The sequence below is a fragment of the Heloderma suspectum genome, chromosome 2, assembly GCF_057233095.1.
Source record: "Heloderma suspectum isolate Gila_16-S chromosome 2, 16-S_ref, whole genome shotgun sequence".
NCBI lineage: Eukaryota > Metazoa > Chordata > Lepidosauria > Squamata > Helodermatidae > Heloderma > Heloderma suspectum.
Genome location: NC_139459.1, coordinates 263,266,436 through 263,283,457, shown reverse-complemented (window position 1 = coordinate 263,283,457; position 17,022 = coordinate 263,266,436). Strand labels below are relative to the sequence as shown.

General features: G+C 41.2%; 1 protein-coding gene across 8 annotated transcripts in view; it reads right to left on the bottom strand.

Annotated features, from left to right (window-relative positions):
* Positions 1-4,066: 4,066 nt before the first annotated feature.
* Positions 4,067-17,022, bottom strand: part of MYOT (myotilin) — a 102,486-nt gene continuing 89,530 nt past the window's right edge. For 3 of the 8 annotated variants that reach the window (XM_084838999.1, XM_084839001.1, XM_084839000.1), the window contains 8 exons: positions 15,762-15,918; positions 12,544-12,645; positions 10,414-10,463; positions 9,570-9,702; positions 7,276-7,483; positions 6,523-6,688; positions 5,275-5,408; positions 4,067-4,704 (listed from right to left, as the gene is read on the bottom strand). In XM_084838999.1, coding sequence (XP_084695125.1) covers positions 4,529-4,704; positions 5,275-5,408; positions 6,523-6,688; positions 7,276-7,483; positions 9,570-9,702; positions 10,414-10,463; positions 12,544-12,645; positions 15,762-15,918 — 1,126 coding nt within the window. In that variant the 3' untranslated portion in view covers positions 4,067-4,528. The remainder of the gene's footprint in view (positions 4,705-5,274; positions 5,409-6,522; positions 6,689-7,275; positions 7,484-9,569; positions 9,703-10,413; positions 10,464-12,543; positions 12,646-15,761; positions 15,919-17,022) is intronic. The other 5 variants (XM_084839005.1, XM_084839004.1, XM_084839003.1 and 2 more) reach the window with 3 other exon arrangements.

Below are 17,022 nucleotides of genomic sequence, written 5' to 3'. Positions count from 1 at the left end.
AGGCTGAAAGGAAATGGCTGGCCCAAAGTCATCTGGTGAGTTCCCTGGTGGAGTGAAAATTTGAACCTGGATCTCCCTGCTCAGTGTTCTATCCACTATGCTCTGGCATAGTGTGCTGTAGTTGAAATATATATTTGGCTTTATGTCTATATTCACATACTTTAAAGTGAATTCTTAAGTACAAATGAAATGTACAAAATGGAGGATGGGTTATCCTCCATTTATGAAGGATAAGCCATCACAAGTTTTGCCAGCAAAGTACATGAATGGTTTCTTCCACGCTTGCTGCCTGAGTGTATTTTACAGACAAAATCTATGATTTATGCCAGGGCTGCTCAACCTAAGGCCTATGGCCACATGCAACCCCAAAGGTGGTAACTGTGGTCCCCTTCTCCCCCCACCCCCATTTCCTCATACAAATCACTCCGCACTGTGACTAGCAGTGAGAAGAGAGAGATCTGTATCAGGATTGCTGGAATGTGTGTGTGTGTGTACATGTGTGCATCTCCCCCAAACTCCGAGCCAGCATCACATGTAGCCCTCAGGGCTGAAAACGTGCACCCGATTTACACATGATGCGACATTGCACATTACCAATTGAGAGTGTACGCATGACAGCCAAATGTAAAAGAAGACAGGGCTTCTGCATGTTTAACAGACATTTGAAATGTTGTTTTGCTACATACACAAACTGGAACTGTAGCTGATCATAGCTTCCTCTGGGACAAATTTTGTATGAAGCCTGCTAATTTAGTATGTTCCATTGCAATTAATGTCATCAATTAATGTCATCAAGGTACCCAGGTGACTTAATAATTGCAAGGGAAATCAGTGACAATGAAATTAAAGTCAGGTGGACGGGGGCCATATTGTTCTGAAAGGTTTCAGGATATGTGTTGCTATACAGGATATGTATAATTTTCTTAAATTATAAAGATTGAGATTGCTTCATAGAAGGAACTCTCCTCTTTTAAAAAAAACCAAAGAAACTGTTTTTCACTAAATATTCTTCATCCTGCCGGAGTAAAATGAGAGTAGGGGCAGTGTCAAAGTTAGGCAGGGTTGGGCACCTGCCAAGGGCCTACACTCACACCACAGCAGGGGTCCACTGACAAGAGACCCCTGGAGTTGTTCCTCCCTTTTACCGTTGCAACCTGCCTGTTAACCTGCCTCTTGCTCTGGCCCAGGCAATGCTGGTGATGAGAAGCAGTAGATGCCTCTGCCTGCTTGCTCACTGGCCTTCTGCTTGGTGAGAAAGAGGGGAGGAGCAATAGCAGCTGGTGACAATGGCAGCAGGAAAGTGGACTCCCTGAGGGAGGGGCCCCATTGAGGGTAACTTGGCCAAGGGCCCTCCAAAACCTGGAGCTGGCCCTGAATGAGAGGTTAATGAATGTGGATGCTTCACATTCTGGTGTGGTGGTGAGAGTGTTAGGCTGGGCCTTGGGAGATTCAGGTTCTAGTCCTCACTTGGCAATGAAGCACACTCTGTGACTTTGGGACAGCACCTTAAACCAATAACAAACCAGTCCCTCTCTCAGCCTAACCTACCTCATAGGGTTGTTGTGAGGATAAAAAATGGGGAGGACCATGGAGACTAACCAGTGCATGACATGTTGTCAGACATTGCTTCCTCCATGTATCCCTGACATTGAGACAATCCACAAGAAGATATTTCATTATATGTGAACCATCCTAAACACAGTAGTCCTCCTATTCAACCATTCAGGTGAATGCATGTGTGCTTAGGGAGGGGAGCAAGCCGTGTACTCAAGCCCCACCCCCAACTTTCCTGTGCATGCCAGATCCACTTCCAACCTCTGCATATTCAGTGCAAAGGTCTGATGGAGGATTCTAAGCATGTTTAGCTAAAGACGTTTAGAAGCCTCCCCACAATCAGGAACCCTGATAATGCAAAGATAGTAAACAAATGTAAAGATGAATTAAAGCTATTTCAGAATTGTCATATCCTTTGTTTTGGATATAAAATCACATTTTTTAAAATACAATTTTTAAAGAATGCATATAACTGCCCTTGAGAAAAGACCCACAAGCCTCTCAACTGGTATCTCTCACTATGTTTTCAAATTTTATGTGTTAATAATAAAGAATATTGGAGATCCTAGATTCCTTAGAAAAGGCTGTTGGATGATTCAGGATAGATGGATTATAGAGCAGACCTACCTGGGTAGTAAGCAAGCTTGCGCTTTGGACTAAAATGTTCTTAGTTGCAATAGGAAACTCTACCATTGTAACTTTCTTTAAATACTTCCTGCAAGCCAGATCATGCAATGCACTAAGAAAAAGCATTCTGAGAACTCATAGTATTGAAATGCTTAGTCTGCAATCAGTGCTGACTCCAGCTTTTGGAGGGTCCTTGGGCAAGGGACCTTCAATGGCCTCCCTCCCTCCCTGAGTCTAACATCTCCTCACCATTGTCACCAGCTGCTATTGCTCCCTCTCCTCTATCTCATCACTGCTACTACTTGCTTGCCTGGCAGAGCCAATGAACAAGTAGACAATGGCATCTACTGCTTCTCCTTCTCACTACCCCATTGTCTGGGCAAGAGCAAGAGGCAGGTGAACAAGCAGGTTGCAAGGGTGAGGAAGGTTAAGTCCTCAAAGGTGCTTGCCAGTGCCCCCTGCTGGTATATGGACTCTTAGCAGGTGCCTAACTATGTCTACCCTTGACGCTGGCCCTGGCTACAATCCACTTGCCCGAGTAAGCCTCATTGAAATCAGTGGGACTTACTTATGATTAGGCTTATACAGAATCACACTATTGGTAGAAGTCTTGTAAATTATCATTATATCCTGATAACTGTATTAATCACCTAGACTTTGCCTACACAATTTTCAGAAAATTGAAATCAGTGTCAAAACTATTTATATACAGGAAACCAGTGCTTTAAGTAAAGCTTTGGCATTATTAAGAAGAGCTAGTAAAATTCTCAAAAAGCATGAGCAAAGTCCCGGGTGAGTTACAAAAACTTTCACAATACCATTAAAGCCATTTCCCTCTTGTCTTGAGTTTTGCTGTCTCCCTGAAGCCCTGTCTTGATTAACCTTCTGGACATGGAGATGAATCCTTTGCATTTTGAAACAGCTTCCCTGTGGTGCTTTGTTCCCTCTACTGCTATAAGATGAAGCATTAATCACTTGATGGATTCTTCTGACTGGAAGTTAAGCATTTCAAGGCAGCACTTGCGCCTCATAGCAGCTCTTGTGTAAATCCTTCTGTAGCACCCGCATGGAATCAAGTAGTGACCACTAACACTGTAATAGTAGCAGAGTTGAGAAGGCTGTTTTGTGGAGCATCAAATGAAACAAAATTTGCAGACTCTTGAAAGCAGGGGTGGGCAACTTGTAGCCCTCCAGATGTTTTGTCCTACAACTCCCATCACATCCTTCATCATTGGCTATGCTGGCCAGAGCTGATGGGAGTTGTAGGCCAAAACATCCAAAGAGCCACAAGTTGCCAACTCCTGCTTTAAAGGAACACCTTTTCCCATATAAAACCTTTCTCATGCTTAGATGGAGAAAGTCTCTTAATTCCCCTGCTTTTTGGGTGGCTCTAAAAAGCTGGGTCTTCTTGAACATACCACCCACTCTAGGGAGACCTGCTACACTGTCTCTTAGGAGAATAATTAAGATTCTTAAAAAAAAAGAAAAAAAAAGAAATACAGTTTCTTAGATATCACTGGGATGAGTTCTGTTGCTGATCTTCACCCTGAAAGTTATGAAGTAGGTTATACTATTTTATGCTGACTTAAGGAGAGAGTCCTCGTTCACGTTGTGCTTCTAAGTAGTTTTGGGGAGCCTCTTTGGAGGGTTCACATCACAGTTTGGACTATAATGCAAGACATACAATTCTAATAAATAACATTTGGCTCCAAATACCAGTATCACAAATCTCTCATTTGTCTGACCTGAAGTTAAAGACCAGAATGACAATTTTCTTTATTTAAAAACCCTTTTTATGTGACACTTTCGAGAATTTCTGCAATAGAAAGGGAATACCCAAAGGTGACATCATTAAAAAAAAATGCTCGTCACACACTTCTATTCTAAAGATAAAGCAAATGGCAAGTCTTATATTTAAAACTTTTATTTGCATTGGACATAAAACTTTCATTAAAAACACTCATTTATGTTTTAGTAGTCAGCCAGCACATATTATAGTATCATGGGGAGTGATATTAACAAAGCGGTACAAATAAAAACCATGTGACTGAATCTAGATGCATTCAAGCCATCTGCACTTTCATGATCATCCACTGGCTTAATTTCTTGGCCTTTAAAATTATAAGTACAAACACTGATATTTCCTTCTGCTACAGTCACACACATCCATAAAAATCGATCTTAGTAAAATCACAGCAGCAGGAAGTAAGAGCGAGAGTTAAATTATAAATAAAAATATATTAGGCATGTTTGCTAATCAGTGCAACCACCACTTAATTGAATCTATGTGCTGTTGGTAAGTGTCTGTTGCAGGAGCAATAGAAGTTTTCTTCCTTATTATTGTCAGTTAAAGTTCATCGCTCTCGTAGAGTCCAGACTGTGCTGCCATACGCTGAAACTCTCCTTCATCAGGCAAGAAAGCTTGTTTCACATTCAGACCTTTACCATTGAGTGCCAAGTATTTGCTAAAAGTTGGTCGAACTCTCAACGGCTTTGGATTTGGAACTGGCTTGTATGTGTGAGCTGAAATACATCATTAAAGGAAATGATGAGTTTAAAAAGTGGGGAGGGGAGAAGAGCTAAAGTACAATCAAATGAAGTCCATCCCACTCCCATTTCAGTTTGCCACATCAAAAGGCAAGATTATTTGTAGTACACATGAGATTCATGAAGGGATTTAGGCAATGGTGCTACCTAGACATGTGCATACACTGACATGTGTATCAGTACCTCCTATCTTGCACATGTTCACTCCAATCCTATGCAGAGTTCAGCCCGCTACAAGCCTACTGATTTCAATGGACTCAGATCCACCTAACTGCACAATGCATCAAAAGTTAAGCAAGTGCAACCTCACCCCACCCCCAAATATGGCCCTTCTAGCCCCACTTCTGAACCAAGACATCCAGAAGTAGGAGCACTGCCGTCCATGTAATTTAATAAGGCGGCAAGCAATGGCTAATCCACATCTGAGGGAATGAGTTACCCCAAATGGGTGTTTACATGAGGTAGTGACTCTATGTAGTGCTAAGGGGAGACCCAGATATGAATGGATTTACACTCACATCTGTCAAAGAAAAAAGTATTACTTACTAGCCACATCCAATCTGGCATGGCATGTTGCCACTCCCGCCTCATTGACTGCAGACACTGTGTACCAACCAGCATCTTTTTTATTTGTATTGTGGATCAGCAAGCAAACCTTCCCAGATGTATCATGAAACATACTAGGAAAGAGAAGGGGTGGTGATGAAATTTTCTCAACTTGACAAGAACACTTTTTTGAAGAAAGTTTCCATATTTTTCCCCAATGGGACGTGAATTCATTTTCAGATGTTTCTAAGCCAGATACCTTCTGTTGTATTGGTACTGATTGGAGCTCAAGGACACTGCTGGACAGTCAGATCATATAACCAATACCCCCTCCCACTGCCCTAAGTCCCAGTTTCTGATACTCTACAAAGTCCAGGCATGCATTGGCTGAAGGACTTTTCTCCAGAATCGACACTTTTTAGTTCCAGATCTCTTCAAGAACATGTGCTCTCCCACACTGCAGTTTAAAGACAGTTTATATGGAACAGCTAAGAGAATTCCAGAGCAATGAATCTAACAATTCTTGCTATTTATCTTATTTTAAGAAATTTTACTGGTTTTCTTTATAAAGAACTCAAAACACCTTACAGCAAAACATTCAGATATTCTTAGCACAGTAATTAAACACCCCTAACAACCAATCGGTCCAACAAAAGTATTAACAGCAGCATAAAATGGGGAAAATCATTCTCAGTAAAAGCAGACAGGAAGGAGATAGTAGCCATCAACCTCTTCAGAAGCCTCCCTAAAAAGCTACATTTGAAAGAGTCAGCAAAAGGCACATAAAGATGGGTTCAGGCAGGTTTCCCTGGAAGAGTATTCCATAGTCCAGTGCCACACCTGAGAAGGCCCTGACCTTATATTCACTCCCAAATATCAATTGGCAGGAGAACCTGGAGCAAGACCTCAGATGTTGATTGGAGTATTTAGGAGGGGGGCAGAATATAAGAGAAGGCAGTCCTTAGGATAGATCAACCTTTTTTCTTATGAGTAGATCCCCAGCAGATATATCAAAGCAGTATTTTAATCCTTAACCCAGCCTCCCCCAACCTCCTCCAGATGTTTTGGATGGCAGCTCTAACATTCCTGACCACTGACCATGCTGGATGGGAATGACGGGAGCTGAAGTCCAAAACCTCTATAGGGCACCATGTTAAGGAAGGCTGCTTTAACTGGAACCACCAATGGAATTTGATTCTACACTGATTTCTGAAAAGCTGAGAGCAGGTTCATCTGAGGGATACCTACCTGATTCTGTCTGTATTGAATTGTACCATTTCATTATTTCTTTTCCAGTAAATCTGTGGTGGGGGGATAGCAGACACTTGGCATTCAAGTCTGGCTGAATCTCCCTCATAAACTCTGGTGCTTTGTGGTTTAAAGATGAAAGCTGGGGATTTCCGGTGTTCTCGTGCTAGAGATTGTAATGACAAGGAGAAGGAGAGAGAAAAGTTACAATTTTTTCTTAAAGGCAAAAACTGGAAAGAACCATGTATAACCATGAGATAATAAAAGTGAAAGCAAATAAAAACTATATCCTGGACAGCATGATGAGTGGCACACATAGTTAGCTTGGATCAGTGGCTCCATTCTGAACTCTGGAGTTGACCTAACAAAATTATTAATATGAATTTGGCAATTTACTTCAGTATCAATGAAGGTGCATCCATATGGACATTTGCATTGCAAGCTGGAGCTGCACACAATATCAGAGTGAAGGGAGACCCTTTCCAGGGCAGGGGGAGAAGATCAGCTCCAATACATGCATCTTGTGGCTAATAAGAGTTTTCTCACTCTCAGTGGAATCAGAGGCTCATCACCTTGGATGCAATTTGGAAATTCCTATAAGAAATTCCAAGTCTTACTCTCAGTGTGTCATTATCATTTAAAGCTGGGTGTCTTGAACCAGAGATGTACTTCATGGATCACACCCGCTAATTAATAATACATAGAATACATCAGTTGAAGAAGAAATAATGGTTGAACAAAGCTCTCTCATACCAATGACATCTAGCTTTACTCTAAAGGAAGCTTCTCCAGCACGATTAAAAGCCACACACTCCCAGGTTCCTGCATCATAAACCCGGACGACTTCGAAAATGAATGAGTGGAAGCCTTTTTCAGATACGATCATTTTATGAAAGTCATCTGGGTGAACCAGTCTTCCATTTAAGTACCACGCCACATCTGGAGTTGGTAGCCCACTGACCTGCAAGGGACAAGGCAGCAGACACTCAGGGGCAGTGACAGCATAAAGGTTATTGTGGTATTACAGTTTATGTCCAAGGGCATGTCTACATGTGAGAATCCTCTATTCTTCATTTGATGGTTTATTACATTTTATCCTGACTTTTTATTCTTGCAACAATCCTGAGAAGTGGGTTAGGCCAAGACACGGGGATCTGCCCAAGGCCACTCAGTAAGCTTGTCGCCAACCAGGATTTGAACCTTGGTCTCCCCTGTCTAAATCCAACACTTCTCACTCTACCATGAAGTCAGTGTGGGTAGCATTATCAGAAAAGGAGTGACATCAGATTGTATGTTGAGGTTTTACACTTCCATCACCCAGTCACTGTGGCATAGGTGCTGGTCCCATGATTCCCCCTAATTTGCTCAGCTTTTAGATGTGTTTGATTTCCAGGAGGTGGAATTGCAGACTGCTCCATGCCAGAGTTCTGAATCAGTTCAGCAGAAGATGCTATGCGCTCCTTTGCTCATGACCACTTGTTTTGCGTGGTATCAAGATGGAAAGGGTAAACCTGTGTTTTGGTAGTTCATACATGAGGCACTAACCATAATTTGCTTCAGGATTATCTAGCAAGATGAGCCATCACTCTAAACATCACTTTGGTTTGCCGTATTTATATTTTGTGAGGCTTGGACAGAATTTCTTTTGTATTATGGAAGATTGCTATGAATAAGGTTGGCAGCAACCCCATCCACTTGCATCCCAGATATAAAATAAATGAATTTCTTGTATGCCCTGTAAAGCATTTTTATGTAGGAATTTGTGTACTACAGCCATGCAAATTATAATGTTTTGGGAACCATGGCAGATAATGGCTTTCCAACATGTGTACCCAGCAACTGCTATGTATGAAGAATCATTGCAGACTTTGTGACCAATACGTGTGGCGTATGTACCCAGTTTTGTAACATATGAAGAAAAAGAGCTTGGTTCACACTACATAGTTAAATTTAATTTTGTGGTACAAGTCAAGAATGATTTATGCAGAGTTGTTTAATGGCTTTAGAATTTACTTTTGGCCTACTCTGTTTTCTAGGGCTTAAAATACATTTAAAAAGAAAACTCTGGGCAGAAGACGAGCAAGACAAGGAATGGTTTCTGTTCTCACAAAGAGGGCTGTACTATGAAAATATGTGCAGTACATAGTGATGTAAGTGACTTTGGCTTTATGAAAGAAATTGTATGGCACAAAACTAGGTCACAAGGGTTGATGTCTGAACATAAAGACCAGGCCAGGAAGTCTGTGTCACATTGCTTGCTCTATTAATCTAATGCTCATTGGGCTGAGAAATCTTCAGACCTTTCAGCTCATTAGCATCTTTTGTCAGCATGCAGGCAAGACTACCCCCAAAAAGGTCACAAGAACACTGACTGAATTCTACCCAGGCTCTCCTTTCCATGAGATTACCAATCACAACACGAACCAAAACTACAATTATCACCTGGTCTACAGAAGACATATTGCTCCAAAGTTTGTACAGTTGCTCATTTTTTTTTTGAAAAAGAGAGAAAGACAGATGTGGTAATGGCCAATAGCTTAGATGGCTCTAAAGGGAGATTAGAGAGATTCACGGAGGATATAGGTTTAATCTGATTTTCTAAGTATCGGATGAGCACTAGGGGAAAGAAAAGGGGAAAGCGATCATCTTCATATCTCATTTGTGAACTAGGGGCCATCAGACTGGCTACAGCTCAATCAAAATCCTGGACTAGATGGACCTCAGGGGCAAACTAAATGTCAGTAAAACACGCATAGTGGAGCTATGCATGCTAGCTTTCCTTACTCTCCTGTAAATGTGTGTGGCCCCGATTTGGATCAGGACCACAGTGCTCCAGGAAGAGGCATTTAAATCTTCACCCTCCACCCATTATTTTTTTGTGAAATTCCACCCCATGGTTTTTTTTTTAAATTCTCTGCTGACTCCAATTGAGGTATGTGTGCTTTACTGAATGTTTAGTATGAGCCTCAGTCTGATCCAATAAGGCAATTCATAAAACAATTACAGTGTCAACTGTATTATAGATGCTTGGAGTAATGTATTATTACCTTGAAATCAATCCTGCAGAAGCGTCCTTCTTCAACTGTTATGTCTTCAGGCACTTGCAAGAAACGTGGTTGAAAAAACTTCTCCTGGATTGAGCCTTGCTCATTCCTCTCGCCTCTTGAAGATGGCCTGCTCCTACAAATACACATTACAAAGCAATAAAGTATTCCTATATAATCTTTCTTCCCCTGCCCACCACACGGCTCAAGCACACTAAGCATGCAGTAGTATTCCATTACATGGCAGTCAAGTGAGGATATTTCCTAGAGCAGTTGTGGGCAATTTGTGGCCCTCCAGATTTTTTGGCCTACATCTCCCATCATCCCTCACTGCTGGCTAGAGCTGGGTGGGTGTTGTAGGCCAAAACAACTGGAGGACACAAGTTGCCCACCCCTGCCCTGGAGGAACAAAATTATGTTTCTAGTTTTGCACTTTCACTATGGTAGCAGACCATGCAGGACTGTTTTGAAGAGGATTACTTGTGCATATTTCACACAAGACAGCTCCTATCTTTGGCTTCATGGGATTTATGTAAAACCTTGTGCCTTACAGTTTTGTCTTAAAGTCGGGCTGAATATGCATTTTTTAATGGTTCCATTGATCCTAGGATCCACTGCATACATCTTGAAGCATGTGACTTAAACTCACTGTCTTACAATGATCAGTCATTGGTATCTTCCCAGCCTACTCAATAAATACAACTTTAATTACTGGTTTTATTCAGTGTTCAGCCAAGTACATTAGGCATAAGACATCACACAAACAGGGTTTGAAGTTTGGATCACGTCTTGTGTGATCTGATTACATTCAGGATACCTTGCTGCTAAAGTTATGCATAATACGTACCGTACTTGTGGTGTAGGAACTTGCAGCCGTGTGCTTTCCATATTCTGCTGCTGAGAAAGCCAAAATGAGGTAACTTATCACTGCTTGATAGATAGTTATGACAGAGTCAGAGCTGAACATCCACTGCTTAAATTTGCTGGAGAAGCAAATTACTGTTTTATCATAAGCGCTTTTTATTATAGAATATCAAAGTGATCTACCTAGAGCAACATTTATTCATTTCAGAAAATGTTGACACTGCTTTTCATTTTTAAAATAAAATTCCAAAGCCATTCCCAAATAAAATCATAATAAAATCATAAAACAATACTAAAACAATAAAATATATCATTAACATTGGGTTTTTTTTCGAATGCACCATCAGCAGCAATGACAAATGCCATCAGGAGTCATGTGCCATAGGGAATGATACAATTCTTTCCACAGGTACGAAGTATTTGGCAATCATGTAGCCTTTGTTAGAGGAGGGGGACAATTATTCCACTGGAATATCTGAAATGGGAGCTAGGGACACAGTGTCCTTCAGCTGAGCAGGAAATAGAAGTCCAGTCACTTTAATACAGCATTGGCAACAGCAGTGTTGTGCAGACTCACAAAAGGGTACCAATGGCAATCAACACATCTTAAGCTGGAAAATATTTTCCTTGTTAGATCACAGTGCTAGAGCCAGCTATGTTTTCCAAAAACTTTTTAACCAAATCACATGAACTCTATGAGCAACTGGATTTTTTTATACCCTAACTTACAAAACCCATTTTAGCATTTGGAAGAACAGATGTCATTGAATTCAATACAAGGTATAATTCAGGCACAGAGGTATTCCTACCACTTTAGCAATGAGGACAGTTAAATATAGGAAGTGCAGCACTGACAGTTCTAGGTATTTTTGTATCCATCACAGTACGATATAAACTCTGCATCAAGTTCTTCACATCTGCTGATTGCATTTTGAAATACTGGTTTTGCAGTCTAGAAAACATTTTACACCACCGTGGGCTCACAAGCCCTCTAACGTGGGTGGTCATTTTTTGCTACGCCTTGATGAGATATTGGCTGCTTTTTTAAAATAACAATCACTCGTGTTATTTTATGCTAATCGACCCGAAGGAAAGTATAAATGCAACAGCTGAGTGAGTCGCTGACAACAGCTTCTAGGGCAAAGCACATACTAGAACAGTAATTACCAACATGGTCTTTACCTGTGGCCACAGATGTGAACTTCCACCCTCGCCCAGCAATCAATGGTTTTCCAACTGAAGATCCTTCCATTTTCTCTATACAAGTTAATGGAGCAAATACTACTTATGTGGGGTCATACATCCCCCTGTCCAAGACCCCATTATTTTATCCGCAGAAGGCAAGTGTGGCCCCACATTCAGTTGTCCCATTTACTTGTATGGAGAAACAGATGTATCTGCCGTTGGAAAACCATGGATATAAATGGACTATACCCTTTCACGTGAGCATTCTGTTGTCCCCACCATCATCAGCTCTCTTCATCCTGTGTTCTGCACAACTCCTATAGCTTCATAGCTTCTTGACCGCTTGCTTTGCCTGTTCTTTTCCCATCACCCCTCTTTTGTCTCTATGCCCTGATGGCTATGGAAGGCCAGGTTGGCCACATTTGAGGAAGCCTGCACTAAAAAAGCATGAAGCATCTGTCAACAGAACTTCATCACATTTTCCTTGTACTATTATTGTAATGTTTGCTTTATTTTATAAACGGGTTCGATTCACAAGACTTGGGGAGGGAGAGCAATCACTTCATGGTGAGAGACAAAAGCTTCAATTACTTGGTAGAAAGAGCTATACAGAGTAGGTCATGGGGAAGATCTAATAAAGTTTGGAAATCACTAACCTGTGCAAATTCTGGAAACAGAAGTAGATATGCTAGCAGTGCTACTGATTATACAACCCAATTCTATATGGATATTAATTAGAGGCAGTTGAAATGATAATATCATTATGAAGACAATAAGTATGGGCATCCAGAGACTGCTACAAGTTCTCCTTCATCCTACATCCAATTTGCATCCATAAAGAGTCTTGATCCCCAGCAATATTTTATTTTTGCAAATCCTGTGTTATGGATTGTGTGTAGGCAATCAAAAACAAAACAAAATGACTTACATGTGTGTCCTGTGCATGTTCTTCACTCTGAGGTTCAAGCACAGATGCAGCATTTTCTGGTCCAAGTAACCTGCGAGCCATTCTCTCCTCGTAGCTTAAACGCTTAACACAGGCCAAAGTGAAAAGAAAAATTAGTTAGAAAAGGCCAGGAAATGCCTTTAGATGGTCTTCAATTCTCATTCAGAATTACAGAGCTCACCACATTATTCATTTCTGGTAGAAGAAGTGGTAGTATAAGCAATAGCTTAATCACTACCATCTATGGTGTGACATCAGGAGCCTTTATTGTTGGGATTCTGCAGATGTGCCAAAGCAAAAGCCTCCCTGAAAGAGGTATGAGGGTGAAAGAAGATGGGAAGAACCCTAAGGGTGCTTCCAGATGATGCTTTTATCACACCTTTGCCCTGCCTGATTCACTTAATTTTACGGGGGGTCCAGAAGATGACTCGTAACCCTTCCACTTCTTCAATCTTTTTTTTTTTAAACTGCAGAATATCCATTAAGGAGGAAAAGACTGAATAGCTGCACAATACTTTCTGATAGTTAGTGCTAGGACTCCTCTGTCTGGAAGCACCCTAAAGGTGAAAATACACATGAAATCAAGAGAAAGAAAACACAGCACCACTCTGAGCTATGGTGCCAGCCCAATTTCCTCCTGTCTTTGTAATATAAGAGACAAGTATACATGCCAGAGAAGTTGAATGCTTGCTCAGCCCTCTGCCTTGCCCACCTTCCCCGTACTTCAAGTGGTCTGTCTAATATTTAAAGTGCCACATGAACAGTCATGCATTTATTAACCCATTTGTTGCCATTACTTTTAAAATAAAAGTTTCAAAGTATAAGACTACTTCAGAATGAATAGAGTGGGGTGTTCCGGTCACATCACAGGTAATAGTTAATCAGTGTGGTCCACAGTCAGCTTTGCTGGAATTCAACCATTATAAAGAAATAAAAGTTCTGGGAAAGGATCAATTCTTGCAGGAGGCACCACAGTGAGGTTGCTTCCAGATTTGCCTCACTGTTCTAACATTACATCTGTCTTCACTAACATTACATCCGTTACATTACATCCATTATATGTGTCGCTAATATTACATCTATTACATCTGACTCACTAACATTACATCTGTCTTCCCTCTAGGGGGTCAGATGAAATTAAGACTACCTGAATGGCAGTGCTCACTCCCTGCCCCCCACCCTCTTCAGAGAAGGCAGATCCAAGAAAAAAAGTACAAATAGCACCATAACGGTCAACAGCCTCTATAGAACTAAATGGAATCAATAAAAGGAACATGCCCCACAAGAACTTGCATGGCGAATAAGTCTGCCAGACTTGAGTGACTGCAGTTGGAGACAATGTAAGGTTGACAATGTTCATTCTTGTCTCTCACACACAGGCTGTCCTGATGGAAAGAAGGGAGCTTGCACTTTTTCTAGAAACTATTTGTACTTCTACAGCAGGTAAAACACAAGTGAACATAAGTTGTACCCCAATAAAGAGCTGCTGAGTTATAATAATATATACTATATGGGCAGCCTATATAGCAATCTATCATAGCATGATGGTTTGCAGTATGACCATCTCACGTGCAGAGCCTATCACCATACTTTGACTGAGGGATTGATCAAGCCACCACTTCCATTTTATCTTCGATACTGTAATATTGCACTCTTTCCTGTGCGTGTGTGCGAGAGAGAGAGAGAGAGAGAGAGAGAGAGATTGATTTTGTACTGATATCTACTTCTCATTCTCAGAGAAAGATAGCATAAACTTCCCAGCTCCCTTACATCACCATGAAGGAAGTATTGCACAGCCAGTTAAACTCCTTGAGGTATTCCACTATTTGATTTAGTCAGAGAATCACTATTATTTCTTCCCTTCAATCTTAAGTATTGAGAAAGGAATACATGGACAAGTATAAAACAAGTTTTTTGTCCCATTCGATAAACAAGTTAATCTGGTTGACCACATCTATGTCTCTCTCAGCATTTGCCTGAGGTAATACTTCTTGTTAACAAACTTGATCCAGAACTGATTGTGTGTGTGTGTGTGTGTGTGTGTGTGCTGCACCCACACCTTGCTACACAATCCAAACACGCACTTTGGGAAAAGCTATGTATACACCTTTCCTCAGCTGATTATTGCTATCTGATGAACAAATAAAGCACAAAATTGACTTCAGAGATCAGCTCTAATAAAGGGAGGTTTTAACTCACTTGGGCTAGGTTGGGCCTGGACCAACACATGAGGTAGAAGTGAGATTGAGTTAGTGTGGTACAAGTGCTCTATATAAACTCTATATAAACGGTACAGAGGGTCAGGATTAAAATCTATTGTCTTTTGCAGGGTCATCCCCACTGAAAGGAGCAAGAGGAGTAGAATGCAACAGCACATATTTTAAATGGGTGTAAGGTGAAACAGTGTAGTACAAAGAGCACACAGTGTTGCCAATGAAAACAGTAGCCCTGTGTTGAGTTTCTTCCTCCCACTCTAACATCTAGTTCAACCTACCTAGGGTCCCGGCCCTTCTCCTCAAACCTCATCAGTGGCTGCCTCTGAAAAACACATGGCAACACTGCCAGGACATAGGTAAGTTGAACTAGGCATCATAGAGGGAAGGGGGCGGCGGGGACCTCATCACAGGTCTGCCATTTTCAATGGCAACCTGTATTATTAGTAGCCAATTTTCCCTTACCACATAGCCTCACAAACTTCCCATGGTTCCATTGATCCTTCTCCCTCCTTGCTCATGGGTTATGTCCACAGACTCTGGCATCAATTATAAATCACAGGATTACACCCACAACGTGCAGTTGATGAGAAAGCAAGCACTGGTGGCTCAGGAGACACCTTATACCCAAGGAATCATTACTGCCAGAGCTCAATAGCTCTGAATGACAAGAGCTTCAGTAGAATCATCTTGATTCTGAAATGAGCACATTCAGTATTAAACATGCTCCTAGATTAATATAGAGAATGAGTCTGCTTGATTGGCATCAAACAGGTTGAGTGGGCATTTCAACATATATTTGATCAAACCTCAAAGTTCTCTCTCATGTTCACACACATGCACATAAAGAAGTGGGCCTTAGCTGATTAAATTATTTTAAGGAGCTCAAACTGTAGGGAAGCCAAGCTCAGAGCAATTTAGCTGAATCATTAACTTGTTAGATCCCCTCTGCCAGATATAATATGTGCATGATATACATTTTCTTACTTGGTTTCCGTTATGGAGAAGGTTATCTTTACATCGTAGTTTTCTTTCCAAGTCTTGAATGAGGGCGTCTTTCGTTCCTTGTATCTCTCTGTCAGAAGTCTTCTGCACTGGTTTGGTGCTGCTGGCTTGCTTCTTGTACATAGGCTTCGAATAACTGCTAATTTAAGGGAAAGGAAGGTGGAACAGGTCATTATTTGGAGCTGGATGTAAGGCAGAATACTGAAGACAACTCCATTAGAAGTTTGTATTGTTGGCCAACTCATATGCAAGGAGGACACCATCAATACCATATGTATTACTGTGTGCTATGTGCTATATATTATGTGGGGCCAAATAATTAAGGTTTGGAAGAAGAGAAATTAAATTATTGGACCCTGGAACTCTTTTTGGTCCATTCCTGATTTTTTTGTATGCTCTTCCAACTAAGGGTACAAAATACAAAGGAAGAGAGATACAGTGTGTTATCTCAATGGAAATATTGCATATTTTCCAATAAATTATGTCTCACCTCTTTGCTTTCTAAGACCTAGGCCAATTCCTTTAGAGAAGAGAGCTGAAAACAGACACTTGTCCACTTGCCCAATGAGACATCTGTTATGGCCAAAATCAAACTTCATTTTATTAGTTTTAAAGATGGAGAGACAAGGAATCTCTCGGGCATAGCAATTCTAAATGGGGTCAGGGGCAATGATGAGGCAAATCTGTCACCTCGTCCTCAGGCCTGCTAGCTTGTGCCACCCAGGGTGGAAAGTGGGGATAAATTTCCCCCCTCCTTTTTACCTCAGGAGAGAGGGGTTTAAAAAGTGTTCCCTCTTGTTGGTTACAACGGGATGGAATTTTCCTATGCCAGCTTGCAGAAGTCCAGATCAGGGCCCCTCAGGGGGGATCCTAACCTGACTTCAGGCCCACCCCCATCACAACCTGTTTCAGGACCTTATGCTTGCTACTGCTGGTGGTAGCTTTCTGCCAGTGGAGCTCTCCAGGGGACCAATGCCCCCCCCCCATACTAAATTTCTCCAGCAATAAGGAGGTTAGGATTGCACTTTAGGTCTCTGAACACCCAATTACAAGAAGATCTTGTTCCATTTTATGAAAAAAGATTCAAGATTAAACTGTCCAGATTCATCCTCAAGCCCTTAAAATGGTAGCATTTTTAGTTTATATCTGGTTGGCAATTCACCAACAAACTCTGTTTGCTCATTGTATACAATGAATTATTATTCCTTCTTACAGCAGGATTGATGACACTGAGCATCTATTC